Source organism: Balearica regulorum, chromosome 4 (genome assembly GCF_011004875.1).
Source record: "Balearica regulorum gibbericeps isolate bBalReg1 chromosome 4, bBalReg1.pri, whole genome shotgun sequence".
NCBI lineage: Eukaryota > Metazoa > Chordata > Aves > Gruiformes > Gruidae > Balearica > Balearica regulorum.
Genome location: NC_046187.1, coordinates 8,847,712 through 8,873,398, shown reverse-complemented (window position 1 = coordinate 8,873,398; position 25,687 = coordinate 8,847,712). Strand labels below are relative to the sequence as shown.

Below are 25,687 nucleotides of genomic sequence, written 5' to 3'. Positions count from 1 at the left end.
GTGCTTTGAAGACACAGGCAGCATTCATCACATCTGCAAGACAACTGGGACAGGAACAATTCCTCCTATGGAAAACTTATGAAACATTCCTCAAAACTATCCATGCATCATAACATAAAAAGTTGATGGAAAAAAATTGCCATGTAATTTAAACACATGACAATTATGATAGAGGGCATAAGGTGACACAGATGTCTCCCTTCAGGTTGTCTTCTGCCAGATGTCGCAGCAGATTTGAGTGGTATGCATATGCAAAACTCTTATAAGTATATTCAGTAGTCACAGTGAATTTTTTTCCTTGGTCTGTTATGTTGTTACTGATGTTGGTAGAACTAAACAAACATGAAACGTTTTTAGGATGGGAAGAAAAATTTACAATAGCCAAAGTATCTGCTTGTCAACCACACTGTTCTAGTTTTGGCAACCAGAGAATAAGTTGTCTAAGAAATTTTTTATTGTCTTGTTTGAGAGCTAAGTTTAACAGTAGATATGGACAAGAAAAACCCCCACAAGTTGCTGCATAAAGGACAGTGTGATTCCGTATGCCTTACCCAGCACTGGGAATTCTGTCAGTGTGTGGAGTGCAAAACCAGAGGTTTTCTTTGGGTAAATAATTCATACTACATACTACTTTAAGGGAATTGCATGCAGCCAATTTTCCCCCATAACTGAGAGTATAGTTTAGCAAATGAATTAAAGCTTACAATCCTGATGTGCAGTTGTACAAGAGAACAATAATGAATTCATAATTAGGTGAATAGGTTTTTTTCACACCTCTTCCCCACCACCACATACAAGCAACAGTAAGTCATTTGTTGAGTTTGGATTTGGTTTGGAACAGCTTTGATGATTCTAGTAATATTCAGCTCAAATTAGCATCACAGAGTCATCCAGTTTTGTGGAGCTAAAAATTGAACATAATATTAGCAAACAGCAATACACTAAAACAGTCAGTCTGCTAAGTGTCACCTCTAGTATCAAGCACCTAAAAGGTTTTCCTGTGATCTACTACTAAATTACAGCTACAATCATACTGCAGAAGCAACCAACTCTTGGTGGTTCTTCCTTAAACTCATTTATGTGCATTTTTGAGACAGTTTATCATAAAATTAGGGTATGAATTAAAGCTGCCCTATGAGATTTGAGAAGGAAGAACCATTAGTCTATTGTATACCTGAAGTGTACAATACCTGCAGACAAGGCTCAGAGGTACAATTTATCAATATTTGTGATAACACCACAAACACTGATTACATTTTAAGGTCAGCTGGTCACTTTTTAACTTTCAAGCACTTAATTTTGCAACCCTGTCTGTGCTAGCTAACCACTAGGAAAGTTTTTGTGGAGACTTTGGGAAACACAGGTGCTTCAAAAAGCAACCTCAATGCTGGGTCTTATGGATTTCTCATGAGTTTTTTTAAAATAACATTCTTAAAAGGATTTGTCCTCCAATCTTGGATGTGCACCTGCAACTGCAAGTTCCCTTTGGGAGGTCATTTGGAGCAGGAGAATTAACAATGTATAGCTATGAGACATTCTGTCTTGAAATAACGATTCTAATTGTCATGCTCACTAGAAAGATATCAATTGACAAACTCCAGTACAAAATTTAATATTTCCAAAGGGAAAACTGAAAAGACACACAGGACTTTACACTGGCTAAGGACATATGGGCATTGAATGGCTCTCAGTCTCAACTGAAGACTGCATTTACCTTGTAAATCAATTAAATTTTTTCTTCTCTGTTTCTGCTTACTACTATTGCATTTCCATTGTGCTAGGCTAAGAAATTGAAGGTAGAAATCACCTCAGAATTAACCTGACTGTATCTAATGAGGAGGAAAATGCAATACACATTAATTGAATTGCAGGAAACATCTACTATCTAGAAGTAACTCTAAAGTGCTTGGAAAACATATGGAAGGAAGAGGTGTAAGTGCACCTGCAACAAGCCCTGATTCCATTCCTGCCTCAAATCCTATTAAAATGAAGACATGCCCACAGCAGGTTACACCTTACCCCTGTGGTATGCGTATATAATGACACACATTTCACAGAGGATCTCTCTCATTGCTCCTTCATTTTTGTCTCACTCCACCCCTCCAAAAAACCCAACCCTCACAGGCGTACTGGGGGTTATACTCCATTCCTTAGATCTACCAATGGTCAGCCTGAAAACACGCATGGATCTGACCCCACAACTTGTCCTATGTAATGGATTTACATGCCTCTGTTTCTTGGAATCCTTCACGTTCTTCCTCTTTAATTTTGACATTTAAGGGCAGACAAACAAACAAACAACATATGTTCCTCTTCAATATCTACCTGAAATTCCCATGGCTGCTAATGGCATGGGCATTAAGATAATAGATTTGAATATTTAACACCACAGACATTTCATAAATTCTGGGTTTCCAAGGATTCATTCTGATCTTTTTCCTTCCTTTACAGCAACCAACCACAATGCATGTGTCTTGTTTTGTTTAAACACACAGAGACAAAATTATAGCTGAATAATTCAAAACAAGTAGCTCCTATCTCAGAGAGGAGTCTGCACCAGAGTAGAGCCAAAACACCAGCCCGAATTATCATGATACCATGATCTCACAGTGGCTGAACTGCACTCTATAACAGAACAGAATGTCCTATTCCAAAATACAATTGAAATATCTATTTTTCTCTACTGATATCAAGCTTCCCCGTGGTACATGAACTACATGCCTTCTGAAGCTACGTTTGTCCTTATCGTAGTTTTCAGTGAAGGCATTCTTTGCAATTCCAGAAGTGGAAACAAATCTGCAAATATTTATACACCATGGACACGTCCAAGTGCCATCATTCTGACTGTCTAGTGCTTCAAATTTTGTTCTGTGTCTTTCATATTCTCTCTCTCCTCCCTCTGGCTTGTAGGGTTTTAATTTTAGATTTAGATTATTTAAGATTACTGCTCCTAATATGAAGTGGTTTAGGATGTTCTCCTCCTCCCTCCCATGAAGAAAAACAAAACCCACTTATATTACACACATTTCCAATTCTGTGCACTATGTGCTAATGTTAGCTGAACTATGGTGCAGAATTGCAATCTGCTACAACAGCGTATTTTATAGTTACACAGTTCATAGAATCACAGAATGGTTTGGGTTGGAAGGGACCTTAAAGATCATCTAGTTCCAACCCCCCTGCTGCGGGCAGGGACACCCTCCACTAGACCATGTTGCCCAGTTGTAAGATTTTCATTAAAAACATCCAATTACCATATAGTTTCCTACTAGTTGGGATTTTAATTTTGAAGGAAAGGCAGCTTTTTTGATATTCCTGCAGAAGTGCACATAGACACGTAGGAGGAGTCCAAATAATTTCTGTAGCCATTGGGGCAATTTCAGTCAAACTGAACCTGTCCAATATCAGAGGGAAGCCACAGGGGAGAGGCATATTATGAATAAAGCCATCTCAAGAGAAGCTTCAGACAGAGTTCACACCTTGTCAGATGGCAGAGGACCTAACCATTGAATGCTATTGCCATGAGTAAGTCCTCTTGCTGCTCGCAGAATTAATTCTGTGTGCCAGCACTGCAGTGAGAAGGAAAAAACAAAGGGTCAAGATCCCTTGGAGGAAATTTTCTTTTCTCCTGGTTATATTCACTCCCAGCTAGCTGCTGAGGGTAAGGGAAGGAAGAGCAGGTAGAAGCAAGGAAGGGAGGCTAATAAAATCAAATGCTGAAAATTAGAGTAGGTGAGACACTTCTTAGAGTACAGTCCTGCTCCAAAGGATCTCTTCTGCAGGACGGTTCACAGCATAAAGTTCTGCAGGACTGTCTCTCTCCACCAGCCTAAAGAGAAAGGTAACCCCTGAAACTGAGTGGCTAAAGTAAATCATGATGATCACGCTGTGTAACATTTGCAGAAATAACTTCTATCTGAGCCCAATATCAGAATATAAGTATGGGTACAGTCAAGTACTTCAGTGTATAGTAAACTCTGTCAACAAAAAGTCAGGTCCAGGCATGAAAACATACTCGATAGCCCTACTTTATGCTCAAATCTTATGGATGTAATGCCAAAGAACAAGATTTTTAAAAGAAAAAAGAGTAAGTTGAACTTTCTAAGGAGCCCTGAACCCCCACAGAAACTATGACGGCCATTTTCTTGAACAACAGAACGTCAGCTATAAGGGAAACTCCAGAACAAAAAGAATGCAGCATTTCCTTCATCTACTCTACAGTTAGATTTCAGGGCAACACAGCTTGCCACTGTTAGAACTAAACATGAATTAGGCAACAAACATGTCCAGTGTGTTGAAGCAACAGCTGAAGTTTGATATTAGCTTGTTTGAATCTCTGCCAGCATCTTAACATTTGGATACTTATTTTAAACTTACTTAGACATCAAATCAAACGTGTGTGCCATACAGATTTTCATGCATAACCTTCTTTTCAGCAATGACATTTTGTCTGAATAGCCTTAGATTTTAGTAATTACTCTCTTACAACTTAAAAGGAAGCAAGCTATGAGAAAAGAGGCAAAACCACTTTGCTATTCAACTGAATTCAAATAGCATCCAATCTACTTACACACTTTAAGAGATTCCAAAAGTAAATATCTACTGTCCCAAACTGATTATTTCATGTCATATTTACTGCATATGACTTGCTGTTCCACATGAATGGCCACACCGAGCCAAAACTTCTGCGACAACAGCCAGTGGCAGATATGTGGAGAAAGAGCATAAGAGCAGGGCAAGCATGAAGTGACACTACACCAGCATATTCCTCTGTTTTTCATGAACTTTGAGCCACAGAGGACGTCTTTGCATTCAGAAGGTCCTCATGGGTTTTCATTTGTCTCATCATTTCTAAACCCAAGCATACTTTAGGCATTTGTGTTACCACATGGCAACAAGTTTCCCAGAACTGTCGTCTTTCTTGTACATTTCCAGCCTGCCACCTGATCATTTGAGACTCCCCCAGTCATTATAAGAAAGCATGGTTACTTGTTTCTTAGTCACCTTTTCCGTGCCACCCCGGATTTTACAGGCTTCTGTCATGTCATGATTGTCTCCTTTTCACAATCATATTTTTCCCAGTGTGAATCGGCTGGGTTTTGTGTGGAAGTCATTCCACATCTCTGAGTATCCTCGCTGCTTTTCACCGTACCTGTTGTAATGTGAAACAGGGAAGTGAAAAATCAGAAGTGCACTGAGTTTCGGATGGGAGGCACAGAGATGTTTTAAATGGGTATGAGCCTATTAACTCAGTTTCTCAGTCAAGACTAGAAACTGGGCAATCTCAGCCTGGAACTGGCTAATTCTAAATGAACTAGCCCAAAGACAGGAAGCAATTCAGCATATTAGAGCAGCATTTTGCAAGTGCTAATTAACCCAGTTTAAAATTTTTAAGAAGCAGTCTGAGCTAAGTAAAACAAACATGTTTCATGCACATTCTTCTGGCCATCTTTTTTCCTAGTTTCCACTCTCCCAGAAAGCTGTCATAAAAGGCTCCCTCCCTGGAGTCGTGCCCTGTTTTAGCTCCACTCATCTTTCTTCCTCCAGACTGCAACACACAGAGAAACAACTTCTGCAATTCCTCTTCTCTAGCTCTCATACGGCTGGCTTCTGCCCAATAATTTTATAGCAAGGAAAACCCCCACTTAACTCTTTTCTGAGCCTCCAACTTTCAGATTTCCTCCTCCTGGAATACAACTTTCTGTCCTAAAGTTTTCTTTGAATCTCAGAAATGAGAAATAACATGGGAGAAGGAAAATAGATTGGGGGGGGTGGGGGGTGGGTGGGTGTATTTATATAGTCAAAGATATCAGGCAACAATTTTTATGACCCCAAAAATTGAAAATAACTGAAAAAAAAGTCAAAGTCTCTATCATACGGAGACATTTTGAAGAACATAAATCACTGCTAAGTAGTGTGGAAAAATGGGAGTTGTGCTTGAAGTAAGCTACTGAGGTCAATACTATGACTTCCTAGGTTCAGAATTCAGGATTAGAAAAATTATCCTTATCTGTTGGGAATCAAGACCTTCTTAACCAAGTATTAGAGGCCATAAAACTGCTTCTCAGATTGCACTACTAACATACAGCTTGCTTTATATTAAAGGAAAAATAAATTTCACAGTCAATTTTTCCAGTCAATATTTAGTGGCACGAAGTAGGAAGACAACAGTGCAAAGTTCACAAATTTTCATCACACATTCTGAAGGTAAGGGTTCTACAAGAACAGTAGCTGTAAAACGCTAGCAAAAGTATGTAATTGTTTTATAACTTTGTGACCTTAAAACAGACTTATGAAAAGGCTTCTGAAATGGTCATCTTATTTCATTAGTAAGAAAACTATTTAATTGTCGTTCTCCTCCTCCACAGTTTTTAAATTCACCCTGCACTGCTCAACAAGGCAACATGTGCATACACAGTTAAAACAGAAAAGCTAAGCATGTTTCCAAGCTCTGCTACAGCAACTAACTTTACAAACCCAAAACCTAACTCTGTTCATATATTGGAATTCTCTGGGGGGGGGGGGGGGGGGGGGAATCTAACTTCAATCTGCACAAGTCTGTAGAAATGTGCAATAAGCTATGCATGCTTGGGTCACACACAGAAAGAAAAGAACATGCAATCAATTTACAAAGCTAAAGAGGATCTTGCTAAGTCAGAAACATTCAAGTGCTTTCAGACATGGAGGAATTTGACCTATACAATATCATACTGATTTTGGACTTTTATGGAGGCATTATCCATATGATTTTGAGCTGAGTCAGCTTAAAACCTCCTTAATTATTCTTAAATATTGATGTTTCGAATGTAGCAAAATGCATCCAATTCTTCTCAGTGCCTGTTACCTAGATCCATGTTCCCCTAGATGACCAAGATTATAAGGAATGATTTCTTGTGCAGCTGAGTGAAATAAGCAGAGACTGCTGCCTTCGGATCACTCTGCAGCACACAGTTTACTAACACAGACACACATATCCTGTCTTCACTGGGGACTAAGCATGCTTGGGACCTCTGAAAGTCCTCTTGTTTAACAAAATGTGGTTCGGGCTTCAATAAGAGCACTGGCCTTGCTGACATGAGGTAGGTTTAAATCAGCGTTAAAGGCTCTAAAGATCCATTACCAGTTCTCTCACTTGCTACTGACTGCACATCACTTAAACATGTTTCTCCCCCTTAAAACACATGAACTGCAACAATAAAGCATCTTAATGATTAAGGACAGAATCAGCTAGCAAGAAGTGGGTATATTCCATATTGCACTTGCTGTAAGCTATACACACTGGGCACTGAATAGTATGACCAGAAATCTTGCAGGATTTAATTTACAATCTTGCATGTTGTAAGCCCCTTGGGACAGGAAACTCTCATGTTTTATATCTCTATAAAACAACATGCATACCTATGACACTGTATAAATAAGAGGATCAGATTAAAAACATCTGTAGACACTAGGGCTGATCTATTGTCTGTCTTCCTGCTGTTTCTTCATAATTTTCGATGGCAGACAAGCCATTTCACACAACAGGATTGCGAGTGGTGCTGATGCAGCTACATATAAATCTGTAGCAACATGTTAACAAGAGACCTGATGAAGAGAGACATTAAAATTAATAATAATAATAATAGTAATAGAAGTAATCTATCCTTCAGGCACGACCTCCTGACAGGTTACTGTTTGATTTTTGTTTACTTTTTACCAAGACAAGATAGGAAACATGGATGACTCAAAACAGTTTTGGAAACGTGGTAGGAGGCAGTAAGAACAACATTTCTTTGATTCAGAACTAAGTCTGTTGTGATACAACTTTTCTCTGGCTGCCCAGAATTGTCAAAAATCTATTCATCTATTGTAAATTGCTTCTGTGAAAGTAAAAATAATGTACGTTCGCAACATGGTGATAGTCACAGAAGATATAAAGAGATTCACACACTGCAAGTATTGAGTACAGAAATAATGCTAAAAGGGAGGCAGACTGTTATTGATACCAAGCAGGGAAGGGAACAACTACATTTCCAAGAGAGAGGCAAAAAGGATTCCTAAATTTAGAACAAAATTCAGAACTGAAGCCAAGATACTGTCACCACCAAAGCTGCATGAACATCTCACAGAAAATCCTTCAGCAGTGTTAAACTCAGCTCCTTTAGGTTTAGAAGAAGGAAACAAAATCAATTCCCTTCACGTGAATCTTCTCTGTGTCCTTCAAATCACTATCTAAAAATTAAAACACTTTTCTCTCTGCCCAGCTATATACTTTTCTAAATTGATTATAAGCCCTTCACTTTGACTCTACAGTCAAACTTTTGGCAGCTGGTCACACGGTAGATCTGCCGAATCGAATGAGCCTGGTATGGTTTTGCAGTACATCTCAGGCTACTTTCACAAAAGACAAGCCTTAATTAAAAGTCACTCCATCTAATAAGAAATTTCACTTTTGCAGTGAAGAATTAAGAACCATTTGAAAGATAGAGGAAAATGCCCTAAGCGTGAAAGTGTATGAAAAATGTTTTCTTCAAAATTAGATGATCCAAAGAGATCCAGTCAGATCACTTCACATGCCAGTGCTTCCCTCCACCTTTCCATTTTATTCTCTCAGATCTATCCATACTTAATCTCATCCATTTTCCTTTCTTCTTCCAGCAAGTAAATGATGTAGTGATGATACCTTCTACAGTTGTATTCAAAAGCATGCCGTTTTCTATTTAACTTTTACCACTCCTTTTTGAACAAACACTTTGAAACCTAAACAGAAAAAAAAATGTTATGGAGCAGAACTCTTCTCCCTTTACTCTTCTGGGAAGAGCGGTGGGCCCATACATACGTATGTATGAAGATGTACACATAGAATCCACATAGCTTTCAAATGTGGAGTATGTGAAGTGTTTGCATTGATATGATTTTTGTCTTTCACGTCACAAGTTTGGATACCAGACACTTTAATTCTGCAAAGACAACAGGACCCTCAGTTTGATCAGGACATTCACTTACTAAATATCTCCCCAAAACACTGAGATTGTCTAAAAATGAAATTAGAATGTGATCAAACTGTACTCCTGCCTGCTTTACAACCAGAGGGTGCCAGGCCAGCTTGCTAGTAAGGGCTTAGCAGGTGTAAGACACATCTGTTGCAGCTGGCAGCATTTTATATGCTGCTGCATGGCTGCAGGTATACTTGAACTCATCTTCCTAAACCTCCTCCCTGTGCCCAGGAAGGGATCGACAAGAAAAGTCAGTCAGAATCTTCGATAGTATATTGCTTACTGTAAGAGATTTTTATTAAAACACATGAACTGCAACAATAAAGCATCCTAATGATTAAGGACAGAATCAGGTTACTACTTGCACCAGCAAAAAGGATAGCGTCTCTGTCATATTGTTCCTGCTGCTGCGTAACTTCAGTAACTGAAGAAGAAAAGAGTAACGAAGACAATTGAGTAGCTTTGAAAACATCAAAATCCAAGAGAATCCTAAATTCTAATCCCACAGCACAACACAACCTTTCCAGCTACATACAGTGCTGCAGCATTTCCTAAAATCAGATTGTGCTTTTAAAATGTAGTTCATATTGGGAGTACTATATATTTGGAAGAATTGCAGGCCATTAACTCTAGGCCTACTAGGCTCTATGGATTCATCCTAGATGTGCTGCTGGTTTGCTCATATACCATTTTGTTTCTTTTTCAAAACCTAGAGAAAAGAAAGCTCACAATTTAGAATAAAATTCTCAAGAATGCCTGAAACAGTTCACACAAACAGTTCAGCTGTTCTGTAACAAAGCCTTATCTATAAAATGCATAAGTTTCTCTTTGGAAGTCAGAAATTCAAACAAATAGATTTTGAATTGTCCCTTTTTTAGGACTTTGAGATTTATTTCAATGACCAGCACAAGCATGTGTTCATTCATTCAGACTGACAGTATCAGATCCAGTTCTTTTATCTTTCTCTAGAGTTTAGGGGCTCTTCCTTCATTGCATGAAGTTAAAATCCTTCACACTTTTTTTCTTTTTTTTTTTTGAACACACTATGAAGAAGAGCAGCAGCTGTGAAGTTCTTGGCCAAAATCAGAAGCTTGGACAGTGGCAGGGGGGAACAAAATGGAACACCACCATCCCACATACAGACAACCCGTCACATACACACACCCCAACAAAGCTATTTTCTGTCAAAAGATAAATAAAAATAAAAATATTACCAAAAAAATCAAGTCAGTTTTTCCAGAAAACTACTTAGGAGAAGAGTGAAAGCATATTTGGGTTAGGGGGCACTTACAGAAGTGTTGAGCATTCATTTCAACCTTCTGTTACCCTGGAAAAGAATGATTTTTGTTTTGACTAATATAGTAATGCAAGTGAAGGCTGAAGAACATTAAATCAGTCTTTCTCGGTCCTTTAAGAGCACTTGGAAATTTTCTGTTTTGTTTCCTATTCTGAAGGTAATTAACTCTAAAAATCCTCTCTTAAATCAAGCTTTTCAGCTAGGGCTTCTTCTTAGCACTTGCCTACAGTTCTGTCCCAAATAAGAGGGGGAAGAAGAAAAATGAGGATTTTGTATACGCTTTCAAAACTATCTTCCCTATCGTTCCCCTATTACTCATTTAGAAAGAGCTTCTCAACCAGATCTTCAAGTAACTCAGACCAGTTAAGCATTTGCATTCATTCATTTTGTACATCCAATGACCAATGGAGCTACAGTCACCTAAAACAGCTGAAAAATCTGACTCCCTGTGCCTTTACCTTTGAAGTTTTTGATAAAGGAATCCTTTTAACACACAGAGGACTTGAGGTATGGAATTATTGCTAAATCACTTCCCTTTTGTCTTGGTGCTTCAGCAAAGCAGCTCTACCCTGCATTATGTCAGTATTTTCTGTCATCTTGTCATCCTTCATGTGACTTGACATATATCATCTGCTTGCATTATTAATCCAGGAATGCAAGGCAAAAAGTTTAGCTGGTGAAAGGTTTCTGCATTTTCTATAACAGCAAAAGGCTGCGTAATAAGCAGAGAAAACAAACCAAAAAGTATCCTAAGGATGAGTTTCATTTCCCTCAGACAAAACACATAATCATTCCCATTCTACATTTCTAGAGTTTAAACATACAAAATGCCACAAAAATGCATAGAAAACTTTAACACATACTCACTATTAGCAATAAATGATGAAAAACATCTGCAAATGAGGGTACATGACATGAAACACAAGGAGTCATGTAAACAATGCTCTATGATTTATGCTAATACTGGGAATTGCAGGATTGAAGGCTTTTAAATCAGATGGCCTCTAGCAACAGCCCTGTTGCTTGGGAAGTAAACACACATGTAAATGTTTTTGATAAAGGCATGATACGGCCTGTGTCATAAAACAAGCCTTCTTTTTGCATCTCTGTGTCACAAAATATGTTTATATTCTTCACAGCTATACGCAGGTAAAGTTAAAAAGGCTTTGATAGTTTCGGCCCTGCTTGTACTGATAATTTATTTGGCCCATTTGTGTGTTTAAATTTGCCTACCAACTTCCAGAACACAGAGAAAGGTAGACATCAAAACTTTAGTGAGAATATAAGCATTTCCCAATGAATCATTTCTACAAAAGGAGCGTAATATGCTCTTTGAAATACAAATCTGTCCTTATTTTCTTTTGTGTGATATGTAGCATGAAGCTATCAACAATAAATCTTAAGAGGGGAAAATAAGTAAACACAGCAGTTGATTCAATTTCAGTTTTACCCTCTGTACTTTTCAGCAAAGGAAGAGGGAATTCTTGGATATAGAGTGGCAACATTTGAGGGAGACATAACAGTACTACAAAATAAGGATAGAACAAGTAAGAGCAAAGGCTTGATGCCACCCAGTTCCTTCGCGCTTCACAATTAAGGAGACTGTAACTGCTCAGCTGCAATTTAGCCATGAAGCAGAGACTAGTAGACTTGCACAGAGTGATAATTGCCAGGATCTTTAATGACAAGCTGCCACATAAAACATAGGACAACATAAACTGAAGTATCACAAACTAACAAAGAAGTACTGAAGATGAGTAGCCAACCCACTAGCACGAAAAATAATTGGCAAGATGAAAAGATATTTGCATGTACTGCAAGCATATGGGAAGGAGAGGTGAGTACAACTGTCTGGGTTTATGGCTTTTGATTGGAAATACAACATCCTGATTAGCAGTATTGTATCATTGTCTACAATGTGTCACATTTTATTTAATGCTAAGTCTAGTCCAAATTTTGCACCTTCTAGATTCCAAAACAGTTTTAAGCCATCATCTTTAAAGGTAAGGAGGATGCCCCAACTTCCACAAAAGGGTAACAATGAGTAGTTTTGGAAGATCTAAAAATATCCGGTTTCTTTCACACTCTGTCAGGAACTGAAATGTTGGACTTGAGAACCACTCTTCACTAGGTCAGGAAGATCATCGACTCCTACTATAGCAGCACTGCTTCCTAAAACAAAGGCACATGAGCTTTCCTGTTGAGTTTTGGTGTGTATATGAGTCTCTACCCAAAGAGTTTCACCTGGAAGGAAACAGCTCAGAAGCCACATTAAGAAGAAAACCATGCCTGAATTACTGACACATTCTGGTCAAGAACAAGTGGATTTTTAAACATGGGTTATTTATTGAAAGAGTTTTAAAGCTCCAAATTGTGAAACTGTCTCTGTTTATGTGCTGTGTTGAAGAAAGTCAGACTTGGCACATGTTTCTCATTAACTGCACTAAAGCAGCTCAGTTTCCCTAGAAATCCCCAGTTTCTCCTCTGCAATAGGGTAATCTAGAAGGCCCCTAATTTTAGCTCTTCAGTCTGAAAGGGTAGCACATACATAAGTAGTGCTGAGTGAATGCTGCTGAAATGTCTATGATTATGTGGAACGCTAAAGCAAATTGGCTTTCTTGGCATATACAACATCATTAAAATCTTCCGAATAATGTCTAAAAGCAAGGAAGTCTCATAGATATTTGTATAATGCATTTCACACATGAAGCATTTATAGACCCATCTTAAACATCTGTCAGTGCAGTCAAGTGACACTGTGTGTTCTCAAGATCCCAGTCACATAACTCGTTTCAAACTGGTCATAGCAAAAAGCTAGCCCCTCTGTAACCCCAGGTGGTGTCTATGCACAAAGTATAGGCCAACGTTTGCGCATGTGCAGAATAACCCTAGAATCTGGACACAAACAATTTTTTTAATTTGTTATTACTTATGAACAGGAAGAAGTAGAATGGGCCAAATACATTACATAGTTTATCTAGCACTGGTTGTAACAAAAATCATATTTAGAAAAAGTAGTGCTGTATGCTTTCCTCTGATTTTCTCATTTTGAGGCAGATTAAATCACTTTTGAACTGTTTGCGTGTTTGTTGAGAACAGCTTTCAAGATGAGGTAATTAAAGGAAACCTATCAATTTAGTATATATTTTCAAGTTAATAATGTTGACATACTGTTCAAATAAACCTCCAATTTACTACAATCTGTTTTTAGACAAGCCCTCCATTTTAACCTCCAAATGGAAGGAAAACTAAGTGACTTTCCTCATCTCACTTAATAGAGAACATATGTTCAAAGATAATACTGTAGGCTGGTTCTGAGAAGCTGTTCTTCCTCTGACAGAGATGCAGTGAGCTTGCATAGTAACACTGACACATAATGGAAGTACACATTGCCATAAATCTTGTGCACTGTAGAGGTCACTTCAGAAAAAAAGAGACCGCTGATCAGAGAAGCGCATACACACGCACAAACACAAGCACCCTGGCCACGGGTGAAAAAAGAACCTGGTGTACCCTCTTGTCAGCTGGAAGGGTCAGAACTAAGAGCAACCTCAATCCTAATAATTTTTTTGGAGGGTGGGGAGTGGTAGTGAAGGGACAGAAGGAAGGGGTCTCTACCATCATAAAGCAGAAGCAGCAGCTCTGAAACTGTTTTAAATCTTTGCATTACAAACTCTCTGGAATAATTTTAGATGGAAATGCTACAGTAATATTGACAGTAACTTTCATTTATTTTATAAATATTTATGTAAACCATATTTGGTTTTGTAACTTGCACAAAGTTATGTCATTGTCATCTGCTTCTTCAGGTCTCAACTTTTTAATCTACAAAAGAAGGTTAATTCACCTGCCAAGGCTATTGTACTTGATGCTGTAAAAGCAAGTAATAAAACTCACATTCCTTGAATCCCAGTCAATTCTTTGATTTGTTAGACCATGCCTCTAAACAAGCCAACATTTTAAATTGTATCTAAAAACAAATCAAAGCTACTTCATTCTGTTGTGCTCAATGCCACGCCATCACATCACAAGGATGGGGGCCAAGTACGATCACTTGCATCCAGTAATAAGAGAAAAACAAAGATCCATCACCAGACATTATTAACATTTAGTTGCAGATTTATCTGATCCACATCAAATATTTCAAGTTCATACCCAATCAAATGATGACAAGTATCACTAAATAATTCTTCAGAATGCTTTGGCACACCCCATTATAGCCACTTGCCTTAAAACCAGAAAGCATAAGTTGTCTTAGCAGCAAGAAGCGACAAAACTGCATGGTTAGAAACTGTCCACGTGAGAAACATGAGCGCGACATCCTCCATTTGTTCCGTGCAAGTCATTCAGCTCACAAGTACACATTCAAAAGTTAGGTTTTAGAGCAGAGGAATCCTACCCTGAAGGACACAGCTAACACATCCTAGACCTTCCTCTCAAAGTCACCACTTAGAGCCAAACCCTTTATCGGTTCAGAATTGGTCATATCTTCAGCTGATAGCCAGCACCAGCTGCACAAATATCCCAAATCCTGAATGCCTGGAAAAAGCAAGGATAATCTGATCATGACAGAGTCACAGGCTGAACAACCTAACATTCACCTGGCCATTCAGAGGGTCAAAAAACAACAAGAAAACCCATACACACACACCCCACAAACAAAAGTCTGTAGGCAAAATTTTGCAAATAAGCTTTTAATTGGGAATGATGAAGCTATCCTTAAATCTTGGGATTCTTGGGCATAAATCCACATTACATATGGCTTAGGTCATGCTTTTACCTCAAGAACAAAGTAAAACACTAACAGCAGTAGTGAAAAACCATTCTTTGGTAAGCCCTTGATACTGGTCAACTTATCAGGGGATGAGGCATTATTACTATAGTGGGCACTGCAGCTCTTTCTCTGCCTCATCAATTCTCTCAAGACATTGTTCAGTCTGTGACAGAGTTGTGGCAAAGAAGCATTTACTGTTTTGTTTACTTTTAAAAGACCATCATCCATTTCCTTACTTATACACATGAACAAAATCCTGAATTTGAGTGGGGATTTTTGTTGGGGTTTTTGGGTGTTGGGTGTTTTTTTTTTTTAAATGTAGAGAGTATCCCAGGCAGGGTTGCATATGCTGTTGACAGAAGCCCCACCTTAAACTGCAGCTAGCTTTAGGAGTGACTATGGTTCAGATTTCAAAAGTAAAGGTGACAATTCAACCTGCGGTGCCTAAGCCTACGCTTAGATGACAAATTATGGACATAAATGTCTAAATAAATGGTTTGGTTTACAAGAGACCCAAGCATTTGCTGGCCAAGGAACATCCTAACATGTGCACCCCCAGGTAGATACTTTAAATGGTTCTATTATCAGAAATCCTTGTGCAGACCACTTCCACTTAATACAGTGGTAGCTGCTGCAGATCACCAACTAATAAGCCTGAATAATTACCAGTGGTCTGTCTTTAAATCATGGGGCATTTACTGGAAGAAGTGATTTTCTGCACAGCCTACCAGTCTCTGAAAACAACAGGAAAAGAGTGTGATTTAAGTCAACCATGACAAGTGGTTTTGGTTTTAATTAAGTTTGGGATGAAAAATAAATAGTCCTACAACAAAACACAGCAATTGAGCTTTCCTTGCAAGAAAGAACTAAGTTTACAAAACAGTATGAGGAGAAATAGCTTTTTGCTCAATAGTTCAATAATTTAGACATTCATAAAGGCTCAAAACCTTTCTTTGCCCAAGATCTGAACCCAAACCCCTGGTCTTCTGTTGCTGCTGTTGCCATGCGTGACCTAAACATTTATCAAGACACAAAGAACAACAACATATTCACCATTAGGCAATCCTTGGCATGGATGCCACAAGACAGGGGACACTTCAGATGCATTTAACTTTTATTTGAAACACAGGCCTGAGCCAGAGGCCAAGATTTCTTCAGTATTTTTACACAATCTCTTGCTCCAGTACAGACTTGGTGCTCATTGCAGATCACATCAAAGGAGTAAGCTTAACCTCATGCCTACCCCTCGCGCAGGAATAACCAAAGTGGTGCCTACTCAGACCAATTCCTCAGCAACATAAATTTTGATGCTTCAAGTGACAGCATATGACAGACAGGCAATCCTGAGCTCCCTCCGAGTAAAACAGAGGTTCAGAAATGAAGCAGCCAGAATGCTTCATTCTACCTTCCTAGGTAATCACTTTAAACAGCTTCCTGAAAGGTTACAACTTAAAATGTAGAAACTGGACCACAGAAACGCAAGCTTGATCAATAGCAGTTCACAAAAAAAGCTCATCTACATATTACAAAAGGCACTTGCGGATTTTCAAAAGTCTTGCTATACTTTTATGTCATGTTATTTTTTTCATGTGCAGGTATATTACAAAATAATTTGAAGTATAAGGTGTTTTAGTCTGCCCTATTGCTTGGAAATCCTCACAGATCAGGGTACAAGAAGTCACCTGTGCTCAAAACCAAAGCTTGGAACATCGAGGTGTGGAGGAGATTAACTGTAGCATCAGAACATAAGCAGAAATTTCTGCAATCAGGATGACTTATTAAGGAATGAATCTGTAAGCCTCAGCTGGTTTGTCATAGACATTTCTTCAAAAATACAAAACTATGTACCATTAAGCCACAGCTCAAAGACTTCAACAAATATGAAACCTTAATACATGCAGAAGTCAGAAAAATTTTTAAATTTTGCATAAATGCAACCAAAAAAATCGCAGGCCAGCTTAAAATAAAATTGCCATAAACCACCTTACATTTTTCTAACTCAAAAGACAATTTAAAAGTTTTTTTCTCATCCATTTGAGAGAGATTCTTGTTTCAGCAGAACTGTTTACAGTCTGTCCCTATAAAATGCACCAGTCTGGCATCTGTAGATTTTACACAGCTCAAGGCAAACAAGGTTAGGAGTAAGAGAGAAACTTAGCCAGCTTTGTCTGCCACTGTATGCAAGTTGAAAAGCTATTTATTCAGTTGTTCTAGTTCTGAAGTAATATTTTAAAGTTTGTAGAGAATAAAATCCTGGGCAGTCAGCAATTCAGCTGTAGATGTTTTATGCATGAGTCCTTGTCTATATTCTAACCCCAACATAAAGTGAGCAACAGAAAGCGCAAAGCAAGCTGTAAGCAAATAGTAATCTGTCTGCAGAAGTTAGGTGCAGACAAGCACCATCTCCATTATCAGGAGGACTAAACAGGTATTTTTGAGTCCTTTGCATTCACAGAGAGGTCCCAGGTCATTCTTATTGCCAGAGTCAAATGTTCCCAGGGTCCAGGAGCTTCCCATTCTGGACCCTGCTCTCCTTATACTAAGTCCAGCAAGTTTCAGACCATTGTTCAAAATACTCTTTTTACAAAATGGTACAATGTTAAGTGCAGAGACTGGAAGAGTACTTTAGAGAGATTCAAGAGTGCTGATGCTTCACAAAGCATCCTTTCCATTGTTTTCTGGATACCTTACTATATCAGAATTACCATCTGAAGTTTAAATAAGTTAATAAAATAAGATGTTAAGGATGTTTATTACCATTTATAATAGTAAAAATTGTGAAATTAAAAAAACAAAACAGCAGTCTTTGAAGACCTGGGGCCCAATGCTTACAGATATGTGTTCAAGCATACCATATTTTATATTTGGTAGTTAAAATGGAAATTAAGATACTCCAGAAGAGAAACAGAGTACACATATAACTGGTATTCAGATCTAATTTTTTTTAAAGTGCCAATATAATGTGAAGCGGCACATTTTCCAAATGCTGTTTACATCTTAATATCATCATCTTTTAGCTGACCATTAGGAACTACTCAAACATTGCATTAAAGTTTGCAATACTCTTATGAAAGCTGATTAATGGTTATTATTAGGAATTATCCATATAGCTCATTCCAGCATTTGCCAAAAAAAACCCCACTTTACAACATTCTCATTTTAAAAACTAACAACATCAGGAATAAATTATAAGCTTTAGCTCATGTGACCTTATCTTGCATTGTTGCATGATACTAAAATGGACCTAATTCTCCCCATCCCCTCTGCACTATTAAAGCAAAGCTGCTGGGTCAGCCAGCTGCAGGCTACTCTAACTTAGAGACCCAGCAAAAACTCACTTCCTCTTGGAATGAGTCCCTCTTGCCTTTCTCATTTTAACAGTCCCAATGTAACCACAAGGTTATTCTCTATTCTCAAATCAAGATTTGGCCCCTTGACATTTTGAGTCATGCTAAGTAGTCCATTTGTCTTTAACAAGATTACCCCTTGATTATCTCTTTGGAAGGCAACTGATCAATCAATACTAATGAATTCATTTAGACAAAGGATCTAGTATCCAAACGTATGTATTCAAAATTGAATTTCACATTTACCTTTAAGTTCCTAAATATTTTTAGCAAGGTATCTATGGAAGTGAATAGTTTATTAGGTGCCAATAGCTTCATTACAAAATATTAATCACCTTTATGGTTTCTTCATACTAGTGCCTCTAGTAAAACTGATTTGAAATATGGACAGCAGAATTAGAAAAGAGTGATTTCTCACAGCTTTAGCACTCACAACTGGATTCTCTCAAGTCTACAAAAGCACTAATCTGGCAGAAGTAATCAGGGCATTCATACCACTGCTGCCACCTACGGATTATCTGATAACTAATGAGAGTTGAACTGACACTACCACATTTTCCTAATGAGAGTACTGATAGATAGGTGGGTAGGAGAGATGGATTGTATTTTCATGAAGCTCATAGAAATCGAGTAGCTTAAAGATTGATCTCCACTGTCAGCTTTGGCTGAAATTAATCAACGGCTTCAAAAGTTGTTAGTAGAGGCACGAACACCAAGAGATTACACTCTTAGTCTCATTTCCTAAAGAAACAAGGCTTGCAATGTTCAGTTTATTATCACATACACACCTGCCAAATAGGCTTCATCTATTAGATTATTGTCACATCACACTGCAACATTTTTCAAATTGTACTTACTTTAGGAGAAACTTAGAACCTTGTCAAATGAATCTGGCCTAGTAACAAATCTTACCAGGCCCTATTCAGCAAAACCAGCCAACTATTGAATTCCTTACTCTAAGGGATTTCATTTTTTACTCAAAACACTGCAGACTCTGTCCTGCAAACACTTACAGTTTCCCCCTCAGTTGACAGATGCCTCATAGATGACCATGTGGTTGTTATCCTAGGGCAAATCTTATTCCAGCCAGGCAAACTGGCTTTTTCAGATGCCTCAACTTCAAACACCTTTAAAAAAGCCAAAAAATAAAAACAAAAAAACCCCCCACAAACCAAAAAACACTAAATAATAAAAGAAACCACAAGTTATGCGCAAGTGTTACTAGTATCAAAGTAGCACATGCCTAATTAACTGAAATAAAATGAACCAGATTCTGACAACAGCTGGGTGCTGCTGCAGAAAGAACGGTAGCAGGTAGAAAGTGGTGACACATGACTTAACGAATACTTCTCAGGTGTTAGATGCAGTTGTTCTTAAAGAGATTAAAATATCTTTTTCTGAAGTTTCTGGTCTCAATCTCCTCTCTTTAGAATTTGAACACATCAGTAACCATTTCTTTCTATCCTAAGCCCAGATTCCTCTGGCGTATTGTACCTGGAACCATTACATTCCTGTATCAGTAGTAGTATCCCATTTCTGAAAACTATCCACATCCACTTAGTGCAGTTTTAATTTAAACACAAGAATCAAGTACTGAATCTGAAAAACATCCTTTTTCATTTAGGACTCTTAGTTGTACGAGTCCCTTATGCCTTTCTTCTTACTTTCCTCCTTTTAAACACGTTCATGGTATTTCTCTGAGCCCTAGAAGGCTGTCTTCTCTATAAGCTGCAAGGCAGCTTTCAGTTCTGTGGAAAGCTGTGAAGCTTGCTGGCAGCAGTGTCTGGTGTCCCCAGCCATTACCTGGAGCCAGACGGTCCCGTACCCTGAAGTACAAGGCAGATGAGTCTCAGCCAGCCTTTTCACTGAGTTTCCCCTGCACTATTTTGAACTGTGTGGCCAGACTCATTTTAGCATATTTCTGAGGGCTGCTTGGGAAGTCTGACATTTACTAAGCTCCCAGTGCACTGCGGTTTCAATTAGTTTGTTTCCCTTTCTCCAACCAACAGCAGCTAATCTTCTGGCTAACCAGCTTCAGAATCTCAGGTAAACTTCACCCAGCCCTGTCCTGAAGAAGCTACTTCATGTCTTAGCCATGAAAGGAAGCTTCAGCAGACTCAAATTTTGTCTTGCTACTGATGGTACTGTAGCCATTTGTCAGTGATATATTTAATGAGGTCAGCATAACTCAGCCTAATGTACTCCTAAATATAGTTAATATTGATTTCCTTCACTTAACTAGCAAAGTAATGTTGGACAGACCGCCAAAATATTAATTTGTTTTCCAGGCATTTTTCTCTTCCTAAGGTTGATTGCAACAGAAAGATTAAGAAAATGTAATCTATCATCTATAAAAATGTATTCTACATCCAGGTGTTCTACTGTTTCTGCCTCCTGGTATCCTCTGTCACTTTATTCACACTATAAAACCTGGCTCTGAGCTCCTTACAGCTATTTCCTTCAGCATTAAACTCTCTATTCAGCATTTGCCTTTCCTTTCAGGTGCTGCCAGTGAAGAATCTACTTCTCGTTGGTGGCAGGCCAAATCGGTCCTCATCCAATTGACTGTGAGGACCTTTTAAGCTCAGAACTGCTTTCCTCAAATACTTACAGAAGTGTTTTTCCCAGGAAACCTTATCATTAATTTCATAGTTTCTGGCTAAAACATGTCAGCGAGCATCTGTTCACAAGCCCGCACAAAACACACTCCCTATTTTATACAGATGGTATTATATTCTTTTTATCAGCCTTTGTATAAGATTACGCATTTTCATCAAGTTTCAACAAAATGTTGAAGTAAACCGACCAACGTATTTCAACATCTCCCAGACGCAACAGCAGCATAACTGGGAAGAATCTTCCCTACAAAACATCCTGATTCACATGTCCCTTACAAGCCAGCTTTAAGGTTTGCTAAGTTTCCCATAAGGCTACATTACACAGTACCAAAAAAACCCAATCAAACCAACCCACAGGCACATATCATTTCTTTCATCCCACAGGGGAACTCCAAAATGGAAAGGGATCATTTGGAAACAGTAACACTAGCATGCAGACTTTTCTTTAAATATCATCACAAACATTACTTATTTGTGAGTACTGAAGATAACATTCTAAGAATTCAGCAAACACAGATGATACCAAACTAATAGTAATTTCAATTTTGATGTTCTTCATGCATGTAAAGTTTTCTGTACCATGTGGTGTGTTAACATAAAACATGAACTAGAAATACAGAGTCAGCACAACCGCAACCAAATCAGCTTTCTGAAACATTCCCTTTTACTTTCTCAAGTATACATTGCTAGTTACATGTTAAATTATGTATTTTCAATATAAACTAGGAGTTTTCTCTCCTTGTTTACTGATTCCAATATATTTAATTAGTTGCATTGATAGATGTTTGCCTGCATAGAAAGTGGATTGAGATGTGTTCTTAACGAGAACAGAATAAGCTTCCAAAGCTCTGTAATAAATTGTTCTGAAAGCACACTCTGCTTTTCTCCAAACGTCTATCCTTTACCTCTTCCCAGTCTCTTTTAACTGCCCTCTCCTTCCATCTTATAGCTTACTCTTAAATATTTCTAAAATGATCTCCTAGTAAAAAAAAGCACAGTCTAATATTTCACAGGTGCACTCATGCTCTCTAGGGTAAATGTCTCACCCTGTCATCACCATGGTCAACACATTCCTCACAATCACATTATCAGCTGCTTGTGTTGTTTCTGTCCTTATGGGGTGGGTTGGGAACGCACAGAACTGCCGTGTGAAAGATTTCCAGGTGCAAGGTTATAGCTGTGCATCTGTTTTTCTTCTCATGAGAGTTTTTTTTCTCCAATCTTTATAGGATTTCCATGTGCTCTTATTATGTTATCACTAGCATATGAAATATACACAGCCTTGTAAAAGCAGACTAAATACTACGCAGAGTGAAAGCAACACTAGATTACAAGATTAAGGTGATTTTACCAGGGTTTCATTAATATAAACACTATAAATAAATTAGTCCATATTTCACTATGACTATGCTATCCTGCATTCTCAGCTATCCTTCGCTCTTTTAACTTTCAGTTACTTATCTCCAAACCTCCTTTTACCTAAAACCTGAGAGCTATCTTTCTTACAGAACATCAGTGTAAGAGGCAATCAGCACTTCGACAACTCTATAGATGAATTGTCAAATAATTTCTAACACCAGTGCCAGTTCTAAGTTTCATTTAAAAAAAAAAAAATGCTCATCCCTCCAGAACTTTAGTGACAGTTGGGTCCACATCTGGTCTTTGCACCTTTATACAAGATGGGAAACAAAAGATCTACTTGTTACTGAACTTTAAGGATTTACTACATTCAAATGTGCGTTTTTTCACAAATGTCAGACTTAAAATAAAGTCTGGAAAACTGGAAACACTGTAATGCTTTCAAGGAAGACATGGCCTTGCAAGAGGTGATTCTTATTTTCCATAGCTACGTTATCTGGGTATGTTAGGGTTTTGCTTTGTCTACAAAATTGTTAAGGGTTTTCACAAGAATTTTTCTGATTATATATAAACTTTATCATCTCAGGAGACACTATGCCCAAAAGACATCCTTTGGGTCACGCACTCAGTATCCCTATCTATGCAGACAGACAGCTCTTCTACATTTGACTCCAAGACTGCATGTTCCCTGGAAGCTGAGAAGAGTTTGACCTATCCCAAAGCACACTACCAGCAGTAGATTAATAATATTCTAGATTACAACTGAATAAGGGAGAATGACACTGCAAGTACAGATGCAATCCTAGGTTAAATCTGTTTATACAGATTTATACAGAAGGTTAAGGCTGAAGTCTTGAAGTTTTTAGAAAAGGAAAAAAAAATTGATTCTAAATTAACAGCAATATATTTATGTACCTCTTTTATTATGTACCTTTTTTCTTTTCAAGATCTATGCATTTTCCTCATTGCAAATGAAAGGGATTTTTGTTCCATGTGAACCTACTTTTAAAGGGTTCCTTCCCATCAATTTCATGAGCATCTCAACAGCACTAACTGCAGGCTTCTATGGCTAAATAGATAAATGGAAATTTTTTTAAAAAAATTAGGCTTTGTCACTGAGCTTTTATAGAACTTGTCCCACTTATAACATGGTTTGTTTAATGAAATTTTCTTAATTCTTCACTGTGTGAGGTAGGCGAGTATAGTGCATTGGCCTTCTTTACGATCTCCAAGCACTTGCATTTTCCAGAATTCATTCACATATTGAAGTTAAAAGGTGAAGATTCTGAAATTATCTCACAAGCAGACCAGAATTTCTACTGCATATCGGAAAAAATAATCAAATTCTTTTGGAAAGTCAGCATACACTTGAAAATCTCTCCAGTGAATATAGTAGACAAGCTTAAGATTTATTTGTAGGTAGCAATCCTTGCATCTCTTGTCACTCAACTAACCAGCACATGCATTTTTAGTAGCTGTTATGTTACAAAACAAGACTCAATTAGAATTAGATCATGCCAAAATTGGAGTCCAGAAGATTTACATTCTGCCAGATTGCATACAATACTCTTGTTACAGCTAACATACAAGCCAAGCTCCAATGAATACATTCTTATTAAATGTTTTTCAATTCTCTAACATTAACCCTGCTTTGGATTTCAGACTCTGTTAGTGATCCCTGACAAATATCTTGCTGTTACAATATCAGTTGTGCTACATTCAGAGTAGACTATAAGGTCATATTTTCACTACAGTTTAGAGGAAAACTTGTAGGAAGCCATAGCCACAGAAGAGGAACAGAAAAGATATGCTCAGAGAGGCCTATTTTCTCCCAGGGCTGATACAGCTTGATCAATACTCAGTATCACTAGAGAAAATATTTTAACTTATGAAAAATAGTAGGATAAAATAGCCAAACTTTAAAAAATATTTAAATGCAACTATTAAGGTTTTACATTTTGAATTTTAACTACAAAGACATTTTGAAGAGTTGTCAATATTAGACTAATTTGAAACTAAAGAGTATAAGGGACAACATTCTTAAAGGAAATATTTTTAATAATAAAATTTACTAATTTAGTTGCAAATTAAAAACAATGTAAAATACAAGTACTGTAAACCTAGAAAGAACATGTTCTATGCATAAGAAGAATATTACAATAAAGTAATTGAACATTTACATGCAAAATTGAAATTAACTTCAACACGGGACTTTTGAATAGCTTTCCAAAGCACATGTAAGTAATATTAAAATCCACTTTCTATCTTCAATGGATACAAGCCATTAGAGAACAATTTATTGCAATATACTTACAAGCTAAATCTCTTAGAGAATAATTTTGTTCACTTTGCCTACATTTCACCATCAGAGTAATGAACCTGAGATCTAACAACAAGAAACACAGTAACAGCTAGGTGATACTAGTTTAGTTTTTCTCCTTGTTAAAGAGTTTTGCTAGTCAATTGTGTAACACTTTGCTTTCTTACCAAGAACAATTTTAGTTTCACACACAAAATAATTTACTACCTTCTGAAGAAAAAAAATCATATTGCACTGTTTTGCACCAAACTAACCTATGTAAATTTTTAAGTTGTCCAGGGGAGACTTCTGTAATCCATTCCTTGGAGATCCCATGGAGTAGATCGGGGATTCTGAAAAAACAACCAGAAGGCCAAGCCTGTACTCTAGAAAACACTAAACAAAGCTAAGCAACACACTAATCACATGGAAGGAAAGGGAAGAAGAGCTAGCCAAGTAGCCTCTGAAGCCAGCCAACAAGACAAGGACATAGCAGCAGCTGGGCCATTAGGGTTTTGATCTTTCTCACCTGCACTGAGCTGGAAACACTCTCTGAGAAAGGCTGTGGGTTTAGGGAAAGGATTAGGATAGGTTAGAAATAGCTTCTGGATAAGGTATCATAAAATGAAGTTGTTCTGTTTGGCTGAGAGCAGGTTGTGGTTTAGTGAACAGGCTCCTTGATTAATTAGATTGGAAGGGGTCAAGTTCTCTGAAGTATGGGACAGGGCCTCAGCAGGCAGATACGTTCCCTGACAGAAGGTTTGAGCTGGGTTATGAGCTTGCTCTAGGAGTATAAGCTTTTGGGACCCTGCTCTCTGTGGGCCCAAATCTTACTGGGAGTTTTGCTGAGTTACAGCAAACCCAGGTAAGGGGTGTTTCCAGTGGGATATACCATCATCACTTTACAAGATCTGAAAGTTCATGTGCTAGATTTAGAAGTGACGATGAGAAAGATGTTTCTTCTAGGAAGCAGTGCATGCCTGTGGTAAGTTGGAGAGATTAATTTGGAGGTAAAGGA

General features: G+C 37.9%; 1 protein-coding gene across 1 annotated transcript in view; it reads right to left on the bottom strand.

Moving 5' to 3' along the window:
* JADE1 (jade family PHD finger 1) overlaps positions 1-25,090 on the bottom strand; it is a 110,599-nt gene extending 85,509 nt beyond the window's left edge. The window contains exon 1 of the mRNA XM_075751130.1: positions 24,945-25,090. Within this exon, the coding sequence (XP_075607245.1) occupies positions 24,945-25,005 (61 nt within the window). The 5' untranslated portion in view covers positions 25,006-25,090. The remainder of the gene's footprint in view (positions 1-24,944) is intronic.
* Between the last annotated feature and the right edge of the window lie 597 nt (positions 25,091-25,687).